The sequence below is a fragment of the Leucoraja erinacea genome, chromosome 31, assembly GCF_028641065.1.
Source record: "Leucoraja erinacea ecotype New England chromosome 31, Leri_hhj_1, whole genome shotgun sequence".
Classification (NCBI taxonomy): Eukaryota; Metazoa; Chordata; class Chondrichthyes; order Rajiformes; family Rajidae; genus Leucoraja; species Leucoraja erinaceus.
This window is the reverse complement of record NC_073407.1, coordinates 27,632,495-27,656,982: the sequence shown is the minus strand read 5'-3', so window position 1 is coordinate 27,656,982 and position 24,488 is coordinate 27,632,495. Positions and strand designations below refer to the sequence as shown.

The window sequence follows — 24,488 nt, the reverse complement described above, 5'->3', positions numbered from 1 at the left end:
ACTTTCTGTGTGAAATGGGTAACTGTCATGGAAACCTTTACCTCCTTTGCACCTGGATAATTGGTGGTCATCATTCAGATTCACTCTCTACTCAGGTAAAGTCAATGTAATGTCCTTTTTCTGCAAGACCAGTAAATAGCATAGCATCTGGGATTACCAACACAATATATTTCCCAATGAAAATGTGGATAATTGCCTCATACCATCCCATGCCTGAATGGTGACTGGGTCTACCTACATGCAGGCATGGACTTCAGTATTTTCTGAGGAGTAACACTAGCAAATTTGCAGATGCAACAAAGCTGGGTGGCAGTGTGAACTGCGAAGAGGATGCTAGGAGGATGCAGGGTGACTTGGACAGGTTGAGTGAGTGGGCAGATGCATGGCAGATACAGTATAATGTAGATAGATGTGAGGTTATCCACTATGGCGGCAAGAACAAGGAGGCAGATTATTATCTCAATGGTGTCATTGAGATAATAATCTCAAATGGAAAAAGGGAAGTGCAACGAGACCTGGGTGTCCTTGTACACCAGTTACTGAAAGAAAGCATGCAGGTACAGCAGGCAGTGAAGAAAGCGAATGGCATGTTGGCCTTCATAGCGAGAGGATTGATAATAGGAGTAAAGAGGTACTTCTGCAGTTGTACAGGCCCTGATCTGGAGTATTGGGTGCAGTTTTGGTATCCTAATTTGAGGAAGGACATCCTTGCTATTGAGGCAGTGCACCGGGATGGTGGGACTGTCACGTTTAGTTTATAGTTTAGAGATACAGTGCGGAAACAGGCCATTCGGCCCACCGGGTCCTCGCTGACTAGCGACCCCCGCAAATTAAAACAATCCTACACCCACTAGGGACAATTTTTACATTTACCAAGCCAATTAACCTACAAACCATATGTCATATGAGAAAAGATTGGAAAGACTGGGCTTGTATTCATTGGAATTTAGAAGGATGAGAGGATATCTTATAGAAACATATACAATTATAAAAAGGACTGGACAAGCTAGATGCAGGAAAAGTCCAGAACCAGGGGTCACAGTCCAAGAATAAAGGGGAGGTGAGAAACTGAGATGAGAAAAAAAAAATTCACCCAGAGAGTTGTAAATTTGTGGAATTCTCTGTCACACAAGGCAGTAGAGACCAATTCACTGGATGAATTTAAAAGAGAGTTAAATAGAGCTCTAGGGGCTAGCGGAATCAAGGGATATGGGGAGAAGGCAGGCACGGGTTACTGATTGTGGATGATCAGACATGATCACAATGAATGGCGGTGCTGGCTCGAAGGGCCAAATAGCCGCCTCCTGCACCTATTTTCTATGTTTTTATGTTACTAATTGAACATCATGCAAACATCAGTGAATATCCACGCCTCATCTTGGAAGTGAAGTTACAGATAAATCAGCTAAAGCAAGACTCAGCAAGAAAAGGAGTGGTTCACCTAACGGAGTAAAGAGCTAATTTATGTGTATAGTCAGTAATATGGTGAGGTCTTAAATTAATACATCTCATCGGTATTCATCAAGGAGAAGGACATTGAATTCAGGAAAGAATACACTATGGAGGTATTAGATGTCTTGAAATGCATTAGTTGGGATAAATCCCCAGACCTGATGAAATCTGTCCTACAATGTTAAGCAAAGAAGGAGATTGCTGGGCTCCTGACAGAGATTGTTGCCACTTCGGTATTCATAGGCAAAGTTCCAGAAGACCGGAGGATAGCCATTGTTGTTCTTTTATTGAACAAAGACAGCAGAGATAATCCAGGTAACAATAGGCAGTGAGCCTTATATCAGGAGTAGGGAAATTATGGAGGAAATTATTTTTGGGGGCAAAGAAAGCTGAGAAGTGACCCGATAGAAGTAAATAAGATTGCGAAAGGCAGAGATAGGGTAGATAGTAAAAATCTTTTCCCATGGTAGGGTTATCAAAAAGGGCATGGGGCCAAGATGACAGCGAGGAGTTTTTAAGAAAATCTGAGATTTGTTTTAACACAGAATTGTTGATATCTGGAATGAACTTCCAGATAAGGTGCAGTTACAATAATTACATTTATAGAGGCATTTCGACAGACACTTAAATAGGTAAGGCAGAGAAGACCATGGTCCTAATGCGTTCAAATGGGATTAGTGTAAATGTGTTAAATGGATGGCATGGACATAATGTGGTGCGGGGCCTCTTTCTGTGTTGTACAACTCTATGACTATAACTGTGATTTAAAGGGCAACGATAACAAATCTGTGTGTTATACCTACCAAAGATCAGTTGAGTCTTTCAACAATCTGCTGAAGGACAAAAGAAAAAAGTGTCAGAAACTTCTTCTCTTAACACTTTAATCCAGTGTCAAGAAACCAATTGATGGATTGGTTTCCACGCCTGTTTAAGAAGTAAGAACTGGTAAATTAACAAATCATATTTTGGTTAACAGTTTACTGCAGATTTAGCATCCCTTATTCCCAATGAATCTGGAGGGAGAAATCAGAATCTGTGGCCCTAACAGGTGTTCTTCAAATACAGATAATAATGAACAAATCAAGGTAGAAATTCAATGAATGGTATGAAGTTGTAGCCAATTAATCTGAGCAAGTGTGAGGTGTTGCACTTTGGGAGATGCGCAGGGCAAATGTTTTACACAGAGGGTGGTGGGGGCTTGGAACACATCATCAGGGATGGTGGTGGAGGCAGATACGATAGTGGTGTTTAAGAGACAGTTGGCGCACAAAAATTCAATGGATAGAGGGATATATATCATGTGTAGGAGATGAGATCAGTTTAACTTGCACTGTGTTTGGCGCAAACATTGTGGGCTAAAGGTCCTGTTCCTGTGCTGTATTGTTCTTTGTTCTGTGTTCATAGCTGTATGATGATCAGAATTAAATGCATTTGGTGACAGGAAAAATAACAAAGAAAGAAAGGGTACTCTTAACATAGGTAATTGTCTAAGTGGAATTGCATTTAGGTATCTGGAAGACACTATGAAGCAGCAAAAAGCATAAATGCAAAAATTGACATACACGTAACAAAAGTTGAGTAATTTTAATACAGGTCTTCCCCACACGAATGACTGACTTGTACACAACTCATACATTTGAATTAGTATTTGGGGGACCGACAGGATGGATTTGTCAAGTGCTGCAGGGCTATAGGCATCTTCTACTATATGGGGAATTTGGTTTGTGGCTGCTTTTCTAACATGCACTGTTCAGGTTACAACCATAGATGATTGAACATAGAATAGTACAGCACAAGAACAGGCCCTTCAGCCCACAATGTCTTTGCTGAACATGATGCCAAGATCATCACTTATCTATCTGCACACAATCCATATCCATCCATTCTCTGCATATCCATGTGTTGATCCAAAAGTCTCTGAACAGTTATTATCATATCTGCCTCAACCAACAACCCCAGCAGCGTTTTCCAGGCACTCCGCCTGTTGTCTCGCACATTTCCTTTAAACTTTGCCTGTCTCACTTTAAAGGTATGCCCACGAACATGAACATCTTATTCTTAAAATCCTCCCTGTTGTCAGAAATTTGGAAATTATAAGGAAGATAAGTAGGCTATAGTCTGCTTAACCCTAGAGCTTACATACTGGCAAAGCTTGATGGAAAAAATGGCCAATATAGGATATTAGAAGGTAATAAATGGAAGTGTCAATGTATTTAACTTTCACATAACACACTTAATTAAAATAGCTAAAACGAATACACTCTGTTGAAAACCAGGCCTCCTTATCTATTGAAGGGGTTTAGTTTTTGAGTTCTGTTTAGGTTCTTATCCATTGCAATCTTGAGATTACAGCTGCTCTTTGTCACCACTCAGCAATTAATGGCCCTTTTTAATAAACTGACCCCACCAATTCTCCATACAGAGATAAGGTTAGAGTTAACTTTGGGGAAAGACAAAGATGAAAGGTTACAGAGGCATTGATCAATTGGCATTGACATTTCAAATCCATTTGAAACACTGAGTTCTCTAAGAGTGTTTTTCGGTGCGCATTATTTAGGCCTTCAATAAACCAACTTGTACGATAGACTCACCACTGATCTACGAGCTGCTTTATTTTCATTTGTGCCTATCTGAGTAAAGGCAGAAACAGGGTATGGGTAGAACACAAAATTCCCCCTCCTACTCCCACTTGCCCAATGTGCTTTTACCTGCAAACAGCCTCTCTGAATCAACATTTGCAGGTTCCTGTCTAATGCCAGAAAAACAGCTTTGTTCCACTTTTGTTGGAGTTTGCAAAGAATTGCCGGGATCTGCAGATCAGAGGATGGATGGGATTATTTATTACAAACTGCTAACTCCATGAAAAGGACAGTTTGTGAACTTCAACACGGAGACAAAGAACCGATAAGAACCTAGACAGACTGTGAACAACAACCCCATCATGGTTTGAAAGTAATGGCCCACCAGCTCCTTGGGATCAGGGTCAATAAGAAAGGGATACAGCATGAGTGATTGTTTTTTGAGCCAGTAAGAGGCACCACAACTATTGAGAGCCTGTTACATCCTAATCATCCTCTAAATAAGGAAACCTGATTTCGGCTGAATGTTCAGAGTCTTTTGTCTGTTAGCTATGTTCAGTTTTTAAATTGTGATTCCACAGTCTTTTGTCTGTTAGCTATGTTATACTCAGTTTTTATTTATGGTCTGCAGATCTTCTAATCATCTAATGCTTTGCTCTGATATAATGTAGCCACTGTGCCTGCATAAAAAGTTTTAAATGCTATGCTTGCACCTTTCTGGACTTGGCAAATCATTGAGAACCAGTGATCAAACAATTGGCATAGTTGGCAGGATTGCTGGAGGAGTGACGGCGAGACCACTGGACACCAAAAGAACACCGGTGCCCAAGACTCCTCTTTATTAAAGGTCCTCAGCCATTGATCATCATAGGTGTGCTTCCACAATATCTTTAAACCTCCAATTGAGTAGCAGCCTCGAGATCCAATATCAATGTCTAAATGATCCAGTGGTAATCCAAGATAGTTTACTGACCTGGTAAATTGGTTCACAACTCGAGCCCTCATAAAATTTTAAAGCAACATCATGGTAAGTAAAGTAAATGAACAATGACCCACACTGGTGAAAGGAAGGTGGGCCCCGCCGAATGTAACTGATAATGAACTTTTGGACACATTAAAAGAGTTTATCGAACAACAATTCGACCTTCGAAAGACCTGTACGGAAATTGATGATTTTAAAATCATTTTAAAGTGATAAGGAACAACTGGCGGCAATGTATGAACAACTGTAAAAAGAAAGGTAAAGAGCCAAAAACAGAAAGCAGAAATCTGAAACATTAAAAGCAGAAGATTAGGAATTAAATAAACAATTACAGGGATAAACTCCCCAGTACAGTACACAACCATCCACTGTTTTAACTGTGGTAACATGGAAATATACAACAAACAGGTTTTATAATCCGTCTTATTGTAATAAAAGTTTGAAATGTAAGGCTTGGAAACTATGGGAGTTTTGGCTGGAGCACTTTTAACATGAATATTTATTTGACAAATAACTTCTATAAGGTAGCATCAATGGAAACATAAGTATTATTCTTTCTTGAGAAAAACCACTCATCATAATATATATAAAAGATTTATCTTAAGTGCACATATTCTGAAGGTTTCTTTCTTCAAAAACAGAGCTTGATGATCCATAGAAAGACACAAAGTGCTGGAGTAACTCAGCAGGTCAGGCAGTGTCTCTGGAGAAAAGAGAACATTATGGGTAGGGATCCTTCGTCAGACCCCATGTACCATTGGCGTTATGGATTTTCACAGAACATCTCTTGTTACTCAACCTTGGGGGGGGGGGGTGAGGGGATCTTAAGATAAAATTCAATGAAAGGCTTCAAACAATGGTCATTTCCTAATTGACATATCTTTTGCCAGATATGTTTATTTTAAAACCAACTCAAAGCTTAGAAACTGTAAATTAGTTAAATGATTTTCTAGAAATTTACAAATGCACCAAATATAATAATATACAAAGTCAATCAACAAGAAATAAGATGAACGGTGGTCCCATTTTTTTATGGACTTTTCTCAGAAGTACAGTGTGGTAATAGGGATGGGTTTGCATTTAAAATAATTAATATTACTCTAGCACAAAAGTAGGACTTTTTTACTCTAAAATTGTGCGTTTCATAATTGTCATTATGAACATTGATGTTCTCAGCATAAAGATGATTTGGCCCATTTTCCTCTAAACCTTTCCTACCCAGGTACCTGTCCAAATGTCTTTTAAATGTTATTTTTGAACCTGCCTCAACCACTTCTTCTGGCAGCTCATACCATTTATTCCACCCTCTTTGTGAAAAGGTTGCCCATCAGGATTCTACGAAATCTTTCATCTCTTACCTTAAGCCAATGCACTCTAATTCTTGATTCCGCTAGCTTGGAAAAAGACTGCAACTATATACCCTATTTTATGCTCCTCATATTTTTTTTATAAACCTCTGCAAGACCATCCCCTCACGAACACAGTCATATTTTCCTGTTGGTCTTCCTAGTCAACCTTGACTTTGTGAAAGCACCTACTCCTCTGGCATTCACCCTATCTATTCCCCTCATGATTTTATGCACATTGATAAGACCACCCCTCATACTCCTGCACTCCAAGGAATAAAATCCAAACATGCTCAATCTCTCCCTACAGCTCAGGCCCGAGAGTCCTAGCAAGATCCTTGTAAATAATGGGTAATGATGAGCCAGAGTACAGGAGAAGGAGATAAAATGTAATTGAATGGTGCCAGAACAACAATCTTGTTCTCAACGTCAGGAAATACCAAGGAACTGATTATTGACTTCAGGAATAAAATGCCAAGTACCCATGAACCTGTTTTCAGCAGTGGGACAGCATTGAGCAGAGTCAACAGCTTGATGTTCCTGGGCTTGCTTATCTCTAAAGATCTGTCCTGGGCCCATGCAATCACAAATACATTTAATCCACCCCTCTATGCCCTTAAAATATTGAGATTAGGTATGTCAACAAATACTTTATTGAAATTCTACAGGTCTACAGTGGAGAGCAGGCTGACTGATTGTCTGGTTGGACAACTCGAATTCCCAGATGAGAAGGCGATTACAGAGACTGGTAGATACTGCCAGACCGACCCACCATCAAAGGGAGGCATTGCCTCGAGAAGGAAGCCAATATCATCAAAGACCAACACCACTCTGGCCATGTTCTTATTTTACTTTACAGGAGCCTGAATACGTGATCACCAGGTTCAAGAATAGCTTCTACCCAAGCTCTTGAATACTACAGAATATCAGGCTCTTGAATACAGCTCAGGTTTAGCTTAGTTAGTTTAGTTTTTTCAGTTTTAGTTTAGTTTAATTTAGTTTATTGTCACGTGGATTGAGTGAAAAGCATTTAGTTGTGTGCTATCCAGTCAGTGCAAAGAATATACATGATTACAATTGAGCCATCCACATTGTGCAGCTACAGGATTTAGTGGAAGATAAAGTCCACTTAAAGATGATTTGAGGGTCTCCAATTAGGTCGATGGTAGCTCAGGACCTCTCTCTAGAGTTGATGACAGCCTCAACAAATATGAACTTCTATGAACTGTGTCTTTGATTGCGCTAAGGACTTCAGTTTTTTTTAAATTCTAGTATTATGCATATTAAAAAAATATATATATATTCATCTTTATATTGCAATTACAGACCTGGTAAGGTGCTGCTATAGTAAGAATTGTTATAGTTCCATTGTCAGTACAATTAAAAGGTCTGAATTCTAAATCTTTTCTACACTTTCCAGCTTAATGGTATTTTTCCTACAGCTGGGTGATCATAACTGTACAAATACTCCAGGTGCATCCTCACCAATGTCTTGTACCACTGTAACATAATATAGCTTGCTAAGCTATTTCAGAGGTCAGTTAGGAATCAACATGAGCAGGTCTTACACTGAAGTCGCATATCATATAACCATATAACCATATAACAATTACAGCACGGAAACAGGCCATCTCGACCCTTCTAGTCCGTGCCGAACACATAATCTCCCCTAGTCCCATATACCTGCGCTCAGACCATAACCCTCCATTCCCTTCCCATCCATATAACTATCCAATTTATTTTTAAATGATAAAAACGAACCTGCCTCCACCACCTTCACTGGAAGCTCATTCCACACAGCTACCACTCTCTGAGTAAAGACGTTCCCCCTCATGTTACCCCTAAACTTCAGTCCCTTAATTCTCATGTCATGTCCCCTTGTTTGAATCTTCCCTACTCTCAGTGGGAAAAGCTTTTCCACTGATATCGATCGCTCAAGGTAAGGACGACAAATTTATCTTGTTAAAGAACTGTCGTAGACCAATTGAATTCATAAATCAATCCAATCATTTCAAAATGACAATTACTGACAGATGATTTTTATTCCAGAAGAATTTAGTTACCAGAGTTTCAATTTTCCAACTCAGTGATGACACTTAAATATGTCTTGGGATTATTAATTAGGTGCCTGCACAATAAGTCAGTGGCAATTGCCAGGCAAACTAACAAAGATACATTTGAAATGCATGGCAAAACATAATAGAATAATGCTGGACACATAACATAATATATGTACATATAATGCAAGCTAACTGAGTTTATGTAAATTACAGGAAATTTGATATCAATTTCATGCAAATTCTTGTACCATGTGGTAACTCTGGGATGCTTAAAAAGTGCTGGATAATTAAGCCATCACGTTTGCATGCTCGATTCATGTGAAACTTGAATCAATCCAGCAATATATTAGCATATAAGTTTTGCTTACAGTAGCATCTTTCTGCCACATTCATTAAATTGTTCAGTTTAAAAAAATATATTGATTGCCATCTCCCAATCAATCAATCAGCCTCACTTCCGTTTAACTTTACAAATCCTAAGCATCGATATTCTGCACAGATGTAACTAGAGTAGGCCATTTGGCTCCTCAAGTTTGATTCACCATTCACAGACCAAGGCTGATCTATAGACCAGCTTCAATTATCCACAGCTAACCACTTCCCACCTTGTCTTTGGACAAAGTGCCTTGAAGCTAATTCAGGCCAAGCCCAGGTCATGAACAGCTTTCCTTTTAACTACGTCCTTAAGTTATTTTTGTTCATAAGTAGTAAAATACAAAAATGACAATATAGTAAACATAAATTCACAGTATTGTAATGACATCAAAAACTCGTAAGAGTGATAAGAAAGGACTATTACTACAAGTGGAAAGAAAAAGCAAACTAGATCTGCTTTTGGGTGTAGGAAGGAACTGCAGATGCTGGTTTAAACCAAAGATAGAAACAAAATGCTGGAGTAACTCAGCGGGACAGGCAGCATCTCTGGAGAGAAGGAATGCTGCCTGTTCCGCTTCAGCATTTTGTGTCTATCTTTACTTCTGCCTTTCATAGGAATGAACATATAAAAGTACATCAGACTTTTGAATGTAATAATATTATGGAAACTTGTTCATGTGTATAGGTATCCATAGGTCGGGCATTCCTAACCCAAGGATAGCCTGTAATAACTTTTAAAATGTTATAATATGGGGAGATGTCACCATATTCTCTCACAGTAAGTGATGAACTAAGTGACCAGATAATTTATTTTGATGTTGCTCTATGAAGATAATATTAGTCAAAACAATAGGAAAGCTCTTCAGTTCTTCTTCAGAAAGTCCTTTTATTTTATTTTCACTTTAAAGGCATAGCAGTAGCCACCTACAAAAATGTATTTCATTCATACTGTATTTCATAGACTCTACATATAAGAGAACGATGGTTTCAGTACATTAACGTTACCCAGAGTATTTTGACAGTTTCTAAATAAACATGGAATATCCGCCAGCAACTTTGAAGAAGCTCACCACTCAGATTCTGTTAATTATGCAACTCATAGCCATTACAAAGAGCGTAGGCCTATCCCAATTTTACTGCTCAGGACACCTTAACCTTTTTAACCAGGCTCTAGAATGCTAAATGACTGAATTGTAAAGCGATATTACAGAGCTTCACAGATCTTCTAACTGCTTATAGACTTAGATAATGGAGACCTCAAAAGTAATTTCATGGCTGAAGGATAAACAGATATTGTTGTAATGAATCCCATTCATCCTCCCAGAACCATTTGGCAGGATATAAGAAAATGTCCCAGAAATTAAGGAATCAGTCATTGCATTAGCAGCTACGATAACAACATTGCAGAATGACCCAGAATAAGGATAAATTATATCCCAAGACATCACGTTTGCTCCAGGCAGCTAAGTCAGCAAGTTGGATATATTCAACACGAGACATATTTGCTCTTTGCTCTACCATTATGTAAAATAGTGTGGCTGCATACATTCATAAATTTCATATAAACTTTGCCTGGAGAGTTTTCCATTGATAGTGCAAAATAGTAGCATTCACCCCCAGAGTTTTCTTCCATTCAATTATAATGGAGAGATATTTTAGTGGAATTCACACGTTTCTGTGCCAAAACTCCAATTTATCCTTCCAAAAGATGAAGCAGCATGCCAGGAACAAAAATACATAAAATGTAAATTATTATGACTGCCATTTGCCAATCTTATGACATGCTAATCAGTACAAGTGAAGAATGTTAATTTTGTAACACATTTCATCTACTGTTCCTACATCTCAACAAGCTACTTACAGCTTTTGAAGGCAGTTGTGGAGAAGACGTGGGTATAAGAGAAGCACAATTCCTGCAACAGTGGTAATGATGCAGAGCAGAGAGAGCAGACCAAGTACTGCTACAACAGCTCTCTCATTCCCCTCCGTCACCATAAACGAGCAGTCACAATCTTCAGTTACTAAGCAAATTATAATAGAATGACAATTAATTATAATTATGTTAGAATTGATAAATAAACATTCTATATCTAATTTTGCAGTTAAAAGGAACAAGTTCACCTGTTATCTTAAATTCACGCAAGACACTAGCAAATGCAGTGAACTATGACACATCCAAATTTACATTAACCAAGAACCATTTTTTTCTCATCACCATCCAATTCTGAGCACGGTTGCATTTAGCTAAGTGTCATCATGGTCATCTATTGTACTTCAGACCCTATTCATTGAGGTCAGTTTCTCAAACTAGTTCTGTGATTTTCACCTCTGATTTTGATGCTACTGCGATATTGCTAATTAACGGTCTAAAATTAAATTGATTTCAGAAAACGAAGAATATGGAATAATTCACTTCAACTTTTAGGTTCCACTGATTAATTCCTTGGCACAAACATTTTGTGTACCTTATATATTTAAGTGTAAAAATCTAGGTATAGAAGCAGATCAGTTACTGAAACAACAATCAATAGGAGACCAAACTGAGATTCTTCATATAAAGAACATCAACATACTGTAAAAAAGGGGGAAGAGTAAGCCACTTGGCCTCTCAGGCCATAGAAACATAGAAAATAGGTGCAGGAGTAGGCCATTTGGCCCTTCGAGCCTCCACCACCATTCAATATGATCATGGCTGATCATCCAACTCAGTATCCTGTACCTGCCTTCTCTCCATACCCCCTGGTCCCTTTAGCCACAAGGGCCACATCTAACTCCCTCTTAAATATAGCCAATGAACTGGCCTCAACTACCTTCTGTGGCAGAGAATTCCAGAGATGGCAGAGAATTCCAGAGATTCCCATCCTCCTAATCAATATAATATTGGCTAATCTGCCCCAACTCTTATCTCCCTTTCTACATAACTTTAAATTTCTTGATCTTTCACAAGTTTATCTACTTCCTCTTCAAATACTCACAATGATGCGACACCCACAACAACCCTGAAGGATAGAAACTTCCAGAGATTGAACACCCTTATCAAAAACTTCTTATGCATCTCAGTTTTAAATGATCACCCAAAATATTATCATTTTGTTCCCACATTTGAGATTTTCCCTCTGGTGGAAAAATCTAAATATCTACCCTGTTGGGTCCCTCAGTATCTTATATATTTCAATTATATCATTTTGCATCCTTCTAAAAAACCTGATTTCTTTAAATTGGTGGTGTGTGAAGGGCTACAAATAGTAAATTGGGCAGGACAATGACGCACAAAATTTAATCTTGCTAAATAAGTAATTATGCATATTGGGGATGAGCCAATTAAAGATAAGATATATCAAGAATGGTGGGGCTCCAGGGAACCGAGGAATAGAGGGATCTTAGTATATGTTCAAATTTCTGAAGTTGCAGCACAAATGGATAGGCTAGCAAAAAAGGCATATGGAATGCTTGCTTTTATTTGCCACAGCACAAAATATAACAGCAAAGACCTTTTGGTACAACTTTATAAAACATTGATTAGGCTGCTGCTGGAATTATGTGTGCAATCCTGGTTACTACACAACAGGAATAATATGATTGCACTGGGGAGGGTGCGTAGGACATTGCCTGGAACAGAATATTTTATTTATCTAGGATGAATGGATAAGGTAGGTTTATTTTTCTTGAAGCACGGGAAGATGAGAGGAAAGGTGTAAAAAAATATGAGAAGCATAGATACATAGTAAGAACAGTATCCCTAAATATCTAAGAACAGAGGGCACGGGATTCAGGAGAGGAGTAAAAGGTTTAGAGATCTGAGGAATATTTTTTTTCACCCAGAAAGTAATTGTGATCTGGAACATACCGACTAAAAAGTGGCTTGAAGCAGCTATTCTCTCAATATTTAAGAAGCATCTGGTGAAACATCTGAATTGCCAAATCAGAGAAGAATATGGACCAACTGCTAGTAAATGGTATTGTATAGATGGTTATTTTATGATCTGCAAAGGGACTGTGTCTGTGGTGTATGATTCTATGACAATTTAATAGCTCTTAATAATAACAATAACTTTATTTATAAAGCGCTTTTAGACAACATCAGTTACCACAAAGTGCTGTACATGGGAAGTCAACAAAAAGTTATTACAAACTACTAAAACCATTAAGACGACAGGACTATAAAAACAGTAAAAATTAAAAGACATTAAAAGCACTAAAACAGGAACAAAGTCTCAGCCAGTGTCGAAAGCCAGTGAATAAAAGTGAGTTTTTAGGGAGGATTTAAAGATGGACAGTGAAGGGGCCTGTCTGATCTGCAGCGGCAAGGTGTTCCAGAGTGCCGGGGCAGCAACAGAAAAGGCTCTATCCCCTCTGAGCTTCCGCTTAGACGTTGGTACCTCAAGGAGCAGCTGATCCGCTGACCTGAGGCACCGGGCAGGAGCATATAGGTGGAGCAGCTCAGAGAGGTAAGTCGGGGCGAGGCCATTCAATGATTTAAAAACAAATAAAATAATTTTAAAATGAACTCGAAAGTGCACTGGGAGCCAGTGAAGGGAGGCCAAAATTGGCTCCCTCTTTCGAGTTCCGGTTAAAAGGCGAGCCGCAGCATTTTGGACCAACTGGAGACGAGCCAACGAAGCTCGTGAGACTCCAGAGTAGAGTGCGTTACAGTAATCCAGCCGAGATGAAATAAAGGCATGGATTACCGTTTCAAAATGCTGCCGCTCGAGAATGGGCTTCACCTTTGCCAGCTTCCTTAGGTGAAAGAAGCTGGACTTAACCACTGCGCATATTTGTTTATCCACTGCGCCTATTTGTTCAGCTCTTGATAGGACAACCCTCTCACCCCAGGAATGAGCTTAGTAAATCTCTTTTGAACTATCTCCAGTGTCAATATATCCTTACTTAAATTAGGGGACCAAAATTTATGTGGTACTCCAGGTGTAGTACTCACCAGTCCCAATGCAATTGTAACAATGCTTCTTTATTTCTTCACTCTAACCTTCTAGTAATAAATGCCAACATATTGTTGCCTTTCTGACCACGTGTGGTGGTTTGTCTCAACTGGTAAGTATTTAAAATTCTGTCTAGGTTTTAGTCCTCTCAATAACCTGGGGCAAATCCCATCAGATGCTGGGTATTTATCCACCTTAATGCTCCCCATGAGCCCCAACACTTCTGTCGTAGTCTCAAACTGCCCTTGCACATTTGTATTCTCCACACTGATCTCACAGTACTCTGTTTCCTTCTCCTAAGTAAATTAGTACTCATTTATACAAATGCAGAGTACTCATTTATACGTCGCCTACATCCACAGACTCCAAGCAAAAATGTTCTTCTTCATGCTCATGAGTTATTTCCTCTATTGAAAGATATTTGTGGATAAATCCTCTGGCTTGATGGGTTCTATCCTATGTTACTGAGGAGATTCCTGGGGCCTTGATGAATGAAGATCATTATATTGTCTTTAGCCTCAGGTGAAATTCCAGAAGATTGAAGGCCGGTTATTCCTTTACTTAGGAAGGGAACTAGAGATATCCAGGATATTGTAGTCCATTGAGATTGACATCAGTAGTTGAGAAGCATTAGAGAGGGTTCTTCGTGATACGATTTACTCATATTTGGAAAAGCATGGGGTGATTCAGGATAGTCAGTGTGGCATTATGTGGGGCAGGTCATGCCTTACAAACTTTTAGTTTTAGTTTTTTTCGTTTTAAGAGATACAGCGCAGAAATAGGCCTTTCGGCCCACCGAGTCCGCACCAACCAGCGATCCCCGCACATTAACACTTCCCTGCACACACTAGAGACAATTTACATTTATAACAACCCAGTTAACCTACAAACCTGTACATCTTTGGAGTGTGAGAGGAAACCGAAGATCTTGGAGAAAACCCATGCAGGTCACAGGGAGAACATACAAACTCCGTACAGACAAGCACCTGTAGTCGGGATCGAACCCAGGTCTCTGGCGCTGTAAGATAGCAACTCTACCACTACACCACCATGCCGCCCTTTTTTGATTGAGTTTTTTGTGAACGTAACAAAGATGATTGATGAGGGTAGGGTAATAGATGTTATCAACATCAACTTAGGCAAGGCACTTTACAAGATTCCTCATGATAGGTTGAACCAGATGATTAAGATGCATGGGATCCATGGTGACTTGGAATTATGGATTTAAAACTGGCTTGCCATCATATTCAGAGGGACCCTGTTCCTGTGCAGCATTGTTCTATGTTTGAAATTTTGACAGTACTGATTGGGAATGTACTATCTTGTAAATGCAATATATCGAATTTGGTGTAGATCAGTGAGATTCCCAAAAACACATTGGCAAGGGGACACAAGGAATTGCAGATTGGGAAATCTTATGCAAAACACAGTGTGGAACCCAATGGGTCAGGGAGTATCTGTGGAAGGAATGGACAGGCAACGTTTCGCGTTGGGGCCCTTCTTCAGACTAATTGTAGTGGGGGAGGGAGCTGGAAAAAAAAAGGTGGGGGATGAAATAATTCCTGGCAAGCGACAGGTGGATACAAGTGAGGTGTTTGGCAGATGGGTGGAGTAAGTGACAAAGACTAGAGGTGAAAATGTGACAAAGGGGTGTCAAATAAGGAGGGAAGAGGAATCAAATGTAAAACCAGAAGGAGATATATATACGTGGAAGGGGATGGTGGGAGGGGAAAGAAGGAGGTAAATAAAAAATGAGAGACTCAGAGATGGGAAGTGTGTGTAGGAAGGACTAAAACTATGTTTTACCATAAAACTTAAAGTAATGGTATAAAATGCAATAATACAAAAAAACAATAATGAGCAATTATCTATTGGAGAATGTCAATTCGACATTTCCCCAATAGGAGAGGGAGACAGGGAGAGGGAGACAGGGAGAGAAGAGAAGAGAGAAGAATTACCTCTTACCTAGCACAGAGCCCATGACCTTACATGCTTCAGTACTTCAAATGTACTTCATATATATTATGAGAATCCTAAAGAATTTACATCAGACAATTGCTTTCAACTTGCTGTTGTTGTGATACTGCAGGGAAATATGCCATATCAAAATACAATATCCAGCACTACATAAAAAATGTGCCTTTGATTATACAGTCAAAGGTCCATAAATGAATCAAGATGAACATAGTTTGACCACAAACAAAAAATATTTGCCAAATAAAAAATGCTACAATTGGATATCTGTTTTGTTTAATACAATTATTACATTACTTACGATCTTTATTCATTCTTGGAACCGGTTTGTCAGATCTGTACTATAAATAGAAACAAAAAAATGTATGAATTTGATGAAGGAAAAAAGTAAGTACACATTGGGATAAAAACCAATATATCACACAACAAATCATACATTAATTAAGATGATATAACTCCTTCGTTTACTCTTCATTGCCACGGAATTCCATAATTACTTTACCTTTAGCTAAGTTTAAATGCACCCAAGTAAAGTGGAAAGAATGGACATGTGTGTGTTCCAACCATATTGCATAATTGAGATACAAATAATTAAGAATCTGTCAATCTCCGCTTTAAAAATATGCAATTACTTGGCCTCCACATCTGTCTGTGGCAATGAATTCCACAGATTCACCACCTTCTGACTAAAGACATTTCTCATCTCCTTTCTAAAGGTACGTCCTTTTATTCTGATGCTATGCCCTCTGGTCCTATACTCTCCACATCCACTCTATCGAGACATGCGTGGTAAGTTTCAGTAAGGTCCTCCCTCATCCTTCTAAACTCCAGCATGTGTAGGCCCAGTGCCGTCAAATGCTCATCATGTCAACCCAATCACCTCCTGGGTCATTCTCGTAAACCTTCTCTTGACCCTCTCCATCGTCAGCACATCCTTCCTCAGATATGAAACCCAAAACTGCCCACAATACTCCAAATTGAACAAGATATATATTTCCTTAATGTTGCTGGCACATTAATTGGTGCACTAAATGTCTATTTTTTAAAAAAAATTAAATTTGATTTCAGACTCCATAAAACACCATAAAATACATATAGAAACATAGAAGCATAGAAAAAAGGTGCAGGAGTAGGCCATCGGCCCTTCGAGCCTGCACCGCCATTCAATATGATCATGGCTGATCATCCAACTCAGTATCCTGTACCTGCCTTCTCTCCATACCCCCTGATCCCTTTAGCCACAAGGGCTACATCTAACTCCCTCTTAAATATAGCCAATTAACTGGCCTCAACTACCTTCTGTGGCAGAGAATTCTAGAGATTCACCACTCTCTGTGTGAAAAATGTTTTCCTCATCTCGGTCCTAAAAGATTTCCCCCTTATCCTTAAACTTTGACCCCTTGTTCTGGACTTCCCCAACATTGGGAACAATCTTCCTGCATCTAGCCTGTCCAACCAAAAGCTTAGTATATTACATAAAAGCATCATAAATGATATACAAAAACACAATATATGATTTTAAATCCGGAATAAAAAATAAAGATAATATCAGCAATCTTTATATCAATCCTGAAAGAACTTGCAGTGAGTTACTTTATAAATGGTATTAAACCATAGAAGCATAATTATGCTTTCATGCTGGAATGACAGGCCTTGGAAACAGCTCCTCCAACTCACAAAAATAATTAAAACACTTAATTTTAGTAGGTTTCTTTTTCATCAACTGTTAATGCAATCATCAACTGTTAAACCAATCAGGGCCAATGCTCTAGTTTCCAAAAAATGGCTGCTGTGCTCCTAATTAAGATACCACCAAAGGTATTCTAATTTCTGAAATGTGGATAATTCAAGCTACATCACCAATACAAACATAGTGGTAAGTAATATGATTCTCATTTAGGCTTCATTAACCTGTTAATGCAGGGGAACATATTCAAATGTTATTACAGTGAATGTGTAGTCCATTTAATGTAGTCCTAAGAAATGTGCCGGAGCTTTGATATGTGTGTTGTGATGTGAACTGCTCACCTTCCTATCAGTAACGGCCACAGACTTAGTGGTATTTGGGGACAAAGAACGAATGGAAGCGAAAGAAGTAACTGTAGCAGAAGTGGTAACTGATGAAGTAGGAAGTTCATTGATAATTATTTCCACTGCAGCAGATGTAGGTGGAAGATTGGTTGTTGCATTCTCAGTTTCTGTCCAACCTTTGATCAAAAGTTAAAAAAGATCAAATTGCAAAATGAACAGGTGAAATGTACAACTTAAACTAGACATATAGCATTTCAAAACAATGCCCCGATACTATCTCATACATAGAAACATGCAAAGAATTAACAATCTGCAGGAAACTATCCCAGTTTTACCTACTGCCAATGGTGCCTGGATTTCGCACGCAGATTTCATTCATGAAAATGTCTTTTGAAGGCATCAACTATGTCATTTTCCTATTAGTACACATTAAATATGTTCTTATGATTATCACACATATTGAACAAGCTTCTTTAATTTTTTGAGCTCCAAAGAAATGAGAAGAAAACATTTAAAACACAATATGTTATAGAAAGAACTGCACTTGCTGGAAAAATCGAAGGTAGACAAAAATGCTGGAGAAACGCAGCGGGTGAGGCAGCATCTATGGAGCGAAGGAACAGGCGACGTTTCGGGTCAATACATGCATTTAAAAGACAATACATACATATTTGTGAGGTTTTGCGTGTTTTGTTATATTTTGGTTAGTGCTGATTGCAGTTAAAAGCATGTTTAACGTCGCATAGTCCTGCTTTTTTTGTGGCATACTTTATAACGTTGAACAGCATTATTTCATTTTCCTGCCAAGTGACATGTACGTTTATTAAAGGAGTACACAAGCACTTATTTGTCTACAATAAAATCCATGGTTGTGTGTATATGAAAAAGTGATTTATAGCATAAGAGATTTAGCACATATGATGGTTCAGGAATGAGTTTAAAAAAAAATACTTTATTTTAAAAGTGTAACTTCAAGAATCACAATCAACTGAGACACCGTACAAGCTAATGGTATGGCCTTTGTTTTACTTGTTATGGTTTGCACTTGTGTAGGTGCAATACATGACAACACTCTGCTTTTATTATCGCAGAGTTAACAAGGAAAAGAAAGAGGAAGATCCAATATGGCGCCTGACACTATTAAGCCCCAGGTCAGATACTGGTACTGCAAGAGTTCAATAGGCCAAATGAACAGCAATTTATATGGAGAAACACCTAGCACTAGTAGGCTACAATTGAGCCATGCAACATTCCCAGAGTGATTTGGAGGCCAGGAGCTAAGAACGACAGTGACTTGATCTGTAAGAACAGAGGAATTCCGACTGTAGCTCTGCTTGCAGAAAATTACAAATCTCTGACAAAGGAAGAAAATAGCCTCCAAAGTTTACGCATTGTTCCTCAGAGATCCAGAGAAAGGAATGGGATCATTGAGAATCCTTGGGGGTGTTACAGACAGAACCCCCTCTCCCCAATTCCCCCAGGAGATTCCTGCCCTAATACCAATACAAGCTTTGTAGTTCCAGCTGTGTGGTCCTTTAGTTCGAGGCTTTAGAAAACTCTCTTCCAAGTGCTCTTGAATTAACTACTCCAAAACTTAGTCTCATTGACGTATCAAGAGTATAGCATTCTCACCTGCTGTCCTCTGTGGCTCACTGTCAATTTTTAATTTCATGATGTTCCTGTTAGCCACCTTGGCCATACAGTAGGTATGTTACAAAACCTACCTGAATCGTGGCTGAGCATCTGCCCTACCCCGTGTGTGTGATTTTGGCGCTGTTTAGAGGGGGCGGGTTTAAAACGCGAATTTTACTAGGCTGTTCCAATCGAAAATGTTCAGCCTAGTAAATCATTAACGGAAAATCGCTGAAAGACCCCGTCGCAAAAGGTATTATTAGTTTTTATGGCCTTGTATAATATTTATAGTAGTTTAAAAATCACTCTCTCGCTCCGCAACCTCTCGCAGCCCCAGGGTTTTATAAAGCAAACAATTAAAGGTATGTACCTTATTTTTACATTAAATGGGGCTTGTATATAACCCTGTATATAAAGTTTTCTTTAGCGGGTAGTTCATTTTGGGCTCTTTATATCCCGCAGTATTTTTCTGGGCACTTGAGGGCACAAATTCAGCGCAATGTGAACGTTCTAAACCAGCGCGTTCACAGGAACCCACTAGAAAGCTGATTAAATTGACTTTAATTTACAGCAAATGAACACTAAATTCCTTCCATTTGGCCTATAAATTGATGTAAATGAGATTTAAAAATCATGTTTTATTGTGAATTATTTGTGAATATTATTTGGACACTTGGGCTATTTAAAAATGTTAATCATTTATTAAGAAATGGATAGATGTTTAGAACTAGTAATTGAAGTTTGAAATAAGCTACAATTGGGTAACTAACTAATTATATGCTTTAATTTCAGGTCATCCAAGTAAGATTATTTTATATTTGTTTCAGAATGCTTCAATCTATGATAACTGAAAATTTCATTCAGTTCTCTTAATTTTTAAGAAGGTTATGTGCTTTTGACTGCCCACGATCACAGCTTTTTTGTTATGTCCATAGAAAATCAATAGGGAACAAGATGCTAATTTCCAAGTATGAAAATGGCCATAATTTTTTATTACTTGAGATATGAAAGTGAATTAGGTGTCAAATTAAACTTATTGTTATGCTTTATCTGATGGGATAAATTGCAGACTTGATTTTTAAAATCTCAAAATTTTGTAACATTGCTACATACAGGTATTATATAAATGCAAATTGTTGTTTTTGTTTTTCAACCAAGGGAAAGCAAATAGCATTTTAGTTTCATATAGAAAAGGGAGCATATATTAAAAAGTATTACACAATATGATTAATTTAAAATTAAGTGTGTGATATTTCTTGGTGCATTGGGACATGGGACTGACACAGAAATAAAGAGTTATAAAACCATTTCTGGTCTAATTGTCAATGTTTACACTGTAGCAGTTTCCATAGAGAAATCTTGGTTACTTTTCTATGCATTGCAGTTACCATATTTACTTAATATTTGGATAGCAACAAAATGCACAGAAATTTGAATTTATTTCTAAATTAAATATAGGTATTCATATTGTTCTATAATTCTCATGTGAGTTTCAGAAGCAAAGCCTAGAAAAACCAAAAAGGATCCTATTGTTATTGATACGTTTTTCATTTTTATGTATTAAAATTATTCAAAAGCTCTCAACTATACTCAAAATGGAAGGTAAGCAAAGTCTTCCAAACAAAAATGCTAGAAACAATCAAAATATTCTGTCAAAGATCTTCAAACTGAAACATTTTTTCTTTCACTTTCCACAGATCCTACCTGACCTGCTGAGTGTTTCCATGTTTCCTTTTTTTGTACATTTGTAGTGTCTGCAATTATTTTTGTTTTTAATCTTTCTAATAATTCAAAGTAAATTAAAATCCATGCAGATGGAAAGCTGGTCTTCATGCAGCCTTCTCCAATTTAACAGTTTAAACCTTTGGCTTGGATTATGACGAATGTTATAGGTCTGACATGCATATGCCAATGCCCTGAACTGGCATTTATGTGGTTATGTTGGCAGCTGGCAAAATCTAAAAATTCTGGACATCGTTTCTGTTACAATATCTAAGATTTAAATTATCTTCCACTACTATCTTTACAGATAGCTAACATTCTACAAAAGTAGGGTATGTCAAACCAAAGTACTGCATGAACAATAATTTCCAGTGATTGTGCAAATAAATGCGTGATTCTTCCTACCTGAAGGCAAAGTAATGAGAATGGAAAACAAGATAAAATAAAACATGCATTGTTCCATGGTGGCAGTGGTGTTGGCTGTACTTTAAGGTCCCCAAACACCACAGGTGACACAAAGTGATGTATTATATGGCATCAGTTACAAATGCTTTAGGCAATTGTGACATCACATAATATTATAATGTTATCTCTTCAATTTTAGCTGTACTTTGCAGTTCATCTGACATAACCATATAACACTGTGACATCAAGATTTGGAACACTTAGGACAATTAAACAACAGAACAGCAATTAATTGTTCTTCATTAATTCTGGTAATAAACATCTCCTGTTAAATATAACTCCCAGTGTTCACTGAATCTGACCAGAGTATCTGTTGTAGACATTGTTTTGGGTTGATTACGAAGGGCTGCTGGTCTTGGCAGTAACCCATTGAGATGTTCAGATTACCATAAATTGAAGGACTGAAGTTGGCATAGATGGACAAGTTATTAAAATTCACACTGCTAAATTGCTATATTGGAGTATTTAAAGTTGGAACAAACGGCACTTAAAAAAAATTTCAGATACGGAAGCCAGCTAGCAAGGTTTCACAATCCTTAAGTGAATTGCAACTGGTAACCGGGCCACAGCATTTCTATCAGACAATTTCAGGATTTTGCTCACACATTGAAGCAATTGTGGTCCAAATTAGGATGATGTACAACTTGAAGGGGAACTTGGAAGTAATGGCATTTCCATCTTCCTGATGCCCTTAACCTTCAATTAATGGAAATTGTGAATTTTATGAGTTGTATTGGGTGGACTGAGTTGAATTAGCTTAGATGGACTGAGTTTCTCGAACTGCACTCATATAAACAATTGGGGAGCTTCCAACACGTGACTGTCATGGCTTTTTTGATGATGGGAATTATTGTATTTAAAATAGATGCTCAGCTTATTCTTTTACACGTGGAGAGATTGAAGTTAACTGTATAGACAGTGAATAGTAATCATTTGAGAATTTCTGTGTGGTGATTGTTATATTTCAGCCTTGTCTTTTGAATTTATGTTGGTTATGCCATCATTGATGATGGCGATCTTAATACATTCTTTTCCTCCCATTAGTTATTTAACTGACAAAATCTCTGTAGTTCTTTTTTGTTTTATCTGATCTTTTAGTTTATTTTCAGGATGCAGATGTCAAAGACAGCTAAGTTTTTATTCACTACTCCACCCAAATTGACCTGCAGACATGTGTAAACATTTGTTCAATCTCTAAGCCAAATCAATAGGATGCTGCACTTGTTTATAAGCTTGCATTTGGTTCAGTTTTAGTTCTATTAGATTTGCCCTCTAGCTTTAGGAACTCCTGTTGTGCATTTCCTAGAATACACAGGGGGTTAACACGATTTAAAATGGAAATTCTGCATATAGATCACTGCATGTAATTAACCTATATCTGTTGCTTTTGAAGGAGGCAATACATTGATGTTCTGGTGCAAAATAATATGTATATTGTTGCTTGTTTTTCTCTTGTGGGGCAACCATATGTCTAACCTGCACTACCCAAACCCTCAAAGTGCAACAGATTCTAACTGGGAATCTGGAACTTATTTTGAACTGGGTAATTGAAAAATGATAGAGGTCTGGGTGGAGGGAATGGCGAGATTCAATTTATTCAAAGGTACCAGGTGACTCTGCAATGATGGTGGTAGTTTAGACTCATAGCAGCCAATCCTAGGGCCATGCACCAAGGACCTTCATATAATGCAATGGGAAATTCAACAGCCATACTCATATGATAAATGTCAGTGAATGCATCCTTGAAAGTTATATTACAGCTAATGCAGTACAAACCTTGTAGATTAATTGGCCTATCCATTGGCCCCAGTATGCAGGAAGTGGATGTAAAAGTTGGATAACGTACAATTAATTTGCACAGCTAATTAATGGTTTGTATAGTCTGTGTGGTGTGGGTATCTGAAGATGTTGGCTGCCGTTTTCGAGGCAATGACCCTTGTAGATCCCTTCGATGATATAGAGGTGTATCCAGGATGGACGGCAATGTTCACTACTTTTTGTAATCTTTTTTGTTCCTGGGCATTCGAGTTGCCAAACCAGGCTGTGATGCAACCAGTCAATATGATCCCTACTGTATGTACACTTGTGAAAGTTCAAGAGAGTATTCATTGATATATCAAATCTCCTCAATCTTCTAAGCAGAGGAGTTGACAGGCGTTCTTTATGATTGCATCAATGTGTTGGGTCCAGGACAGATCATCAGAGATATGCATACCCAGCAATTTGATGTTTTTCACTTTCTTCACCACTGTCCCGTCAATGAAGACAGGTTTGTGAATCCTCGGCCTTTCTCTTCTAAAGTCAGCAATCCGTTCCCCAGTTTCTGAGTTTTACTGAAGTTGAGAGCAAACTTGTTTAACTGGCACCATCCAGTTTGTCGAATGATCTCCCTCCTATACACTGACTCATCATCATTCGTACAATCTTACCTCAATACTAACTTATGTAATGCCAAATTCTAATAAACTTATATTGGGAAAACATTCATGTGAGCCTCGCATTTTGACAACTGAGCACATTTGTATCAGCAACTGCCTGATTCCAATAATCTAAATAATTTATGCGACGAATCTGAGAGTCCTACTTCTGACATGTGCACCACCAGTGTTTGCGGGTTGTTCATCATCGGCGTGTATATGTGGTTCATATTTTGTATCTAATTAGATCAAGGTCTTGAACGAGTTTCCCCAGTGGCAGGGCGGCGTTGGCCGGGACGGGGCGGCGTGGCGGCAGATCTCCCGCCAATTACCAGCAGCAAAATGGCGGCGGCGGCGGCGGCACAACTGCCTGCGCCCCGGGCGGCGTCACGTGCGGCGGCGGCGGTTGGGAATGGCGTGCCCGACGGTTGGGGCGGCCCACGTGCGCGGCGGCGGCGGCGGCGGCGGCGGCGGCTGGGAATGGCGCGCCCGGGCGGCGTCACGTGCGGCGACGGT

At 38.6% G+C, this 24,488-nt stretch overlaps 1 protein-coding gene across 4 annotated transcripts in view; it reads right to left on the bottom strand.

Annotated features, from left to right (window-relative positions):
* Positions 1-24,384, bottom strand: part of LOC129712172 (uncharacterized) — a 124,365-nt gene extending 99,981 nt beyond the window's left edge. For 2 of the 4 annotated variants that reach the window (XM_055660422.1, XM_055660424.1), the window contains exons 1-4: positions 21,496-23,299; positions 17,734-17,912; positions 16,007-16,046; positions 10,656-10,815 (exon numbers count right to left, since the gene is read on the bottom strand). In XM_055660422.1, coding sequence (XP_055516397.1) covers positions 10,656-10,815; positions 16,007-16,046; positions 17,734-17,912; positions 21,496-21,553 — 437 coding nt within the window. In that variant the 5' untranslated portion in view covers positions 21,554-23,299. Of the gene's footprint in view, positions 1-10,655; positions 10,816-16,006; positions 16,047-17,733; positions 17,913-21,495; positions 23,300-23,331 lie in introns of those variants that run through there. The other 2 variants (XM_055660423.1, XM_055660425.1) reach the window with 2 other exon arrangements.
* Positions 24,385-24,488: the final 104 nt, after the last annotated feature.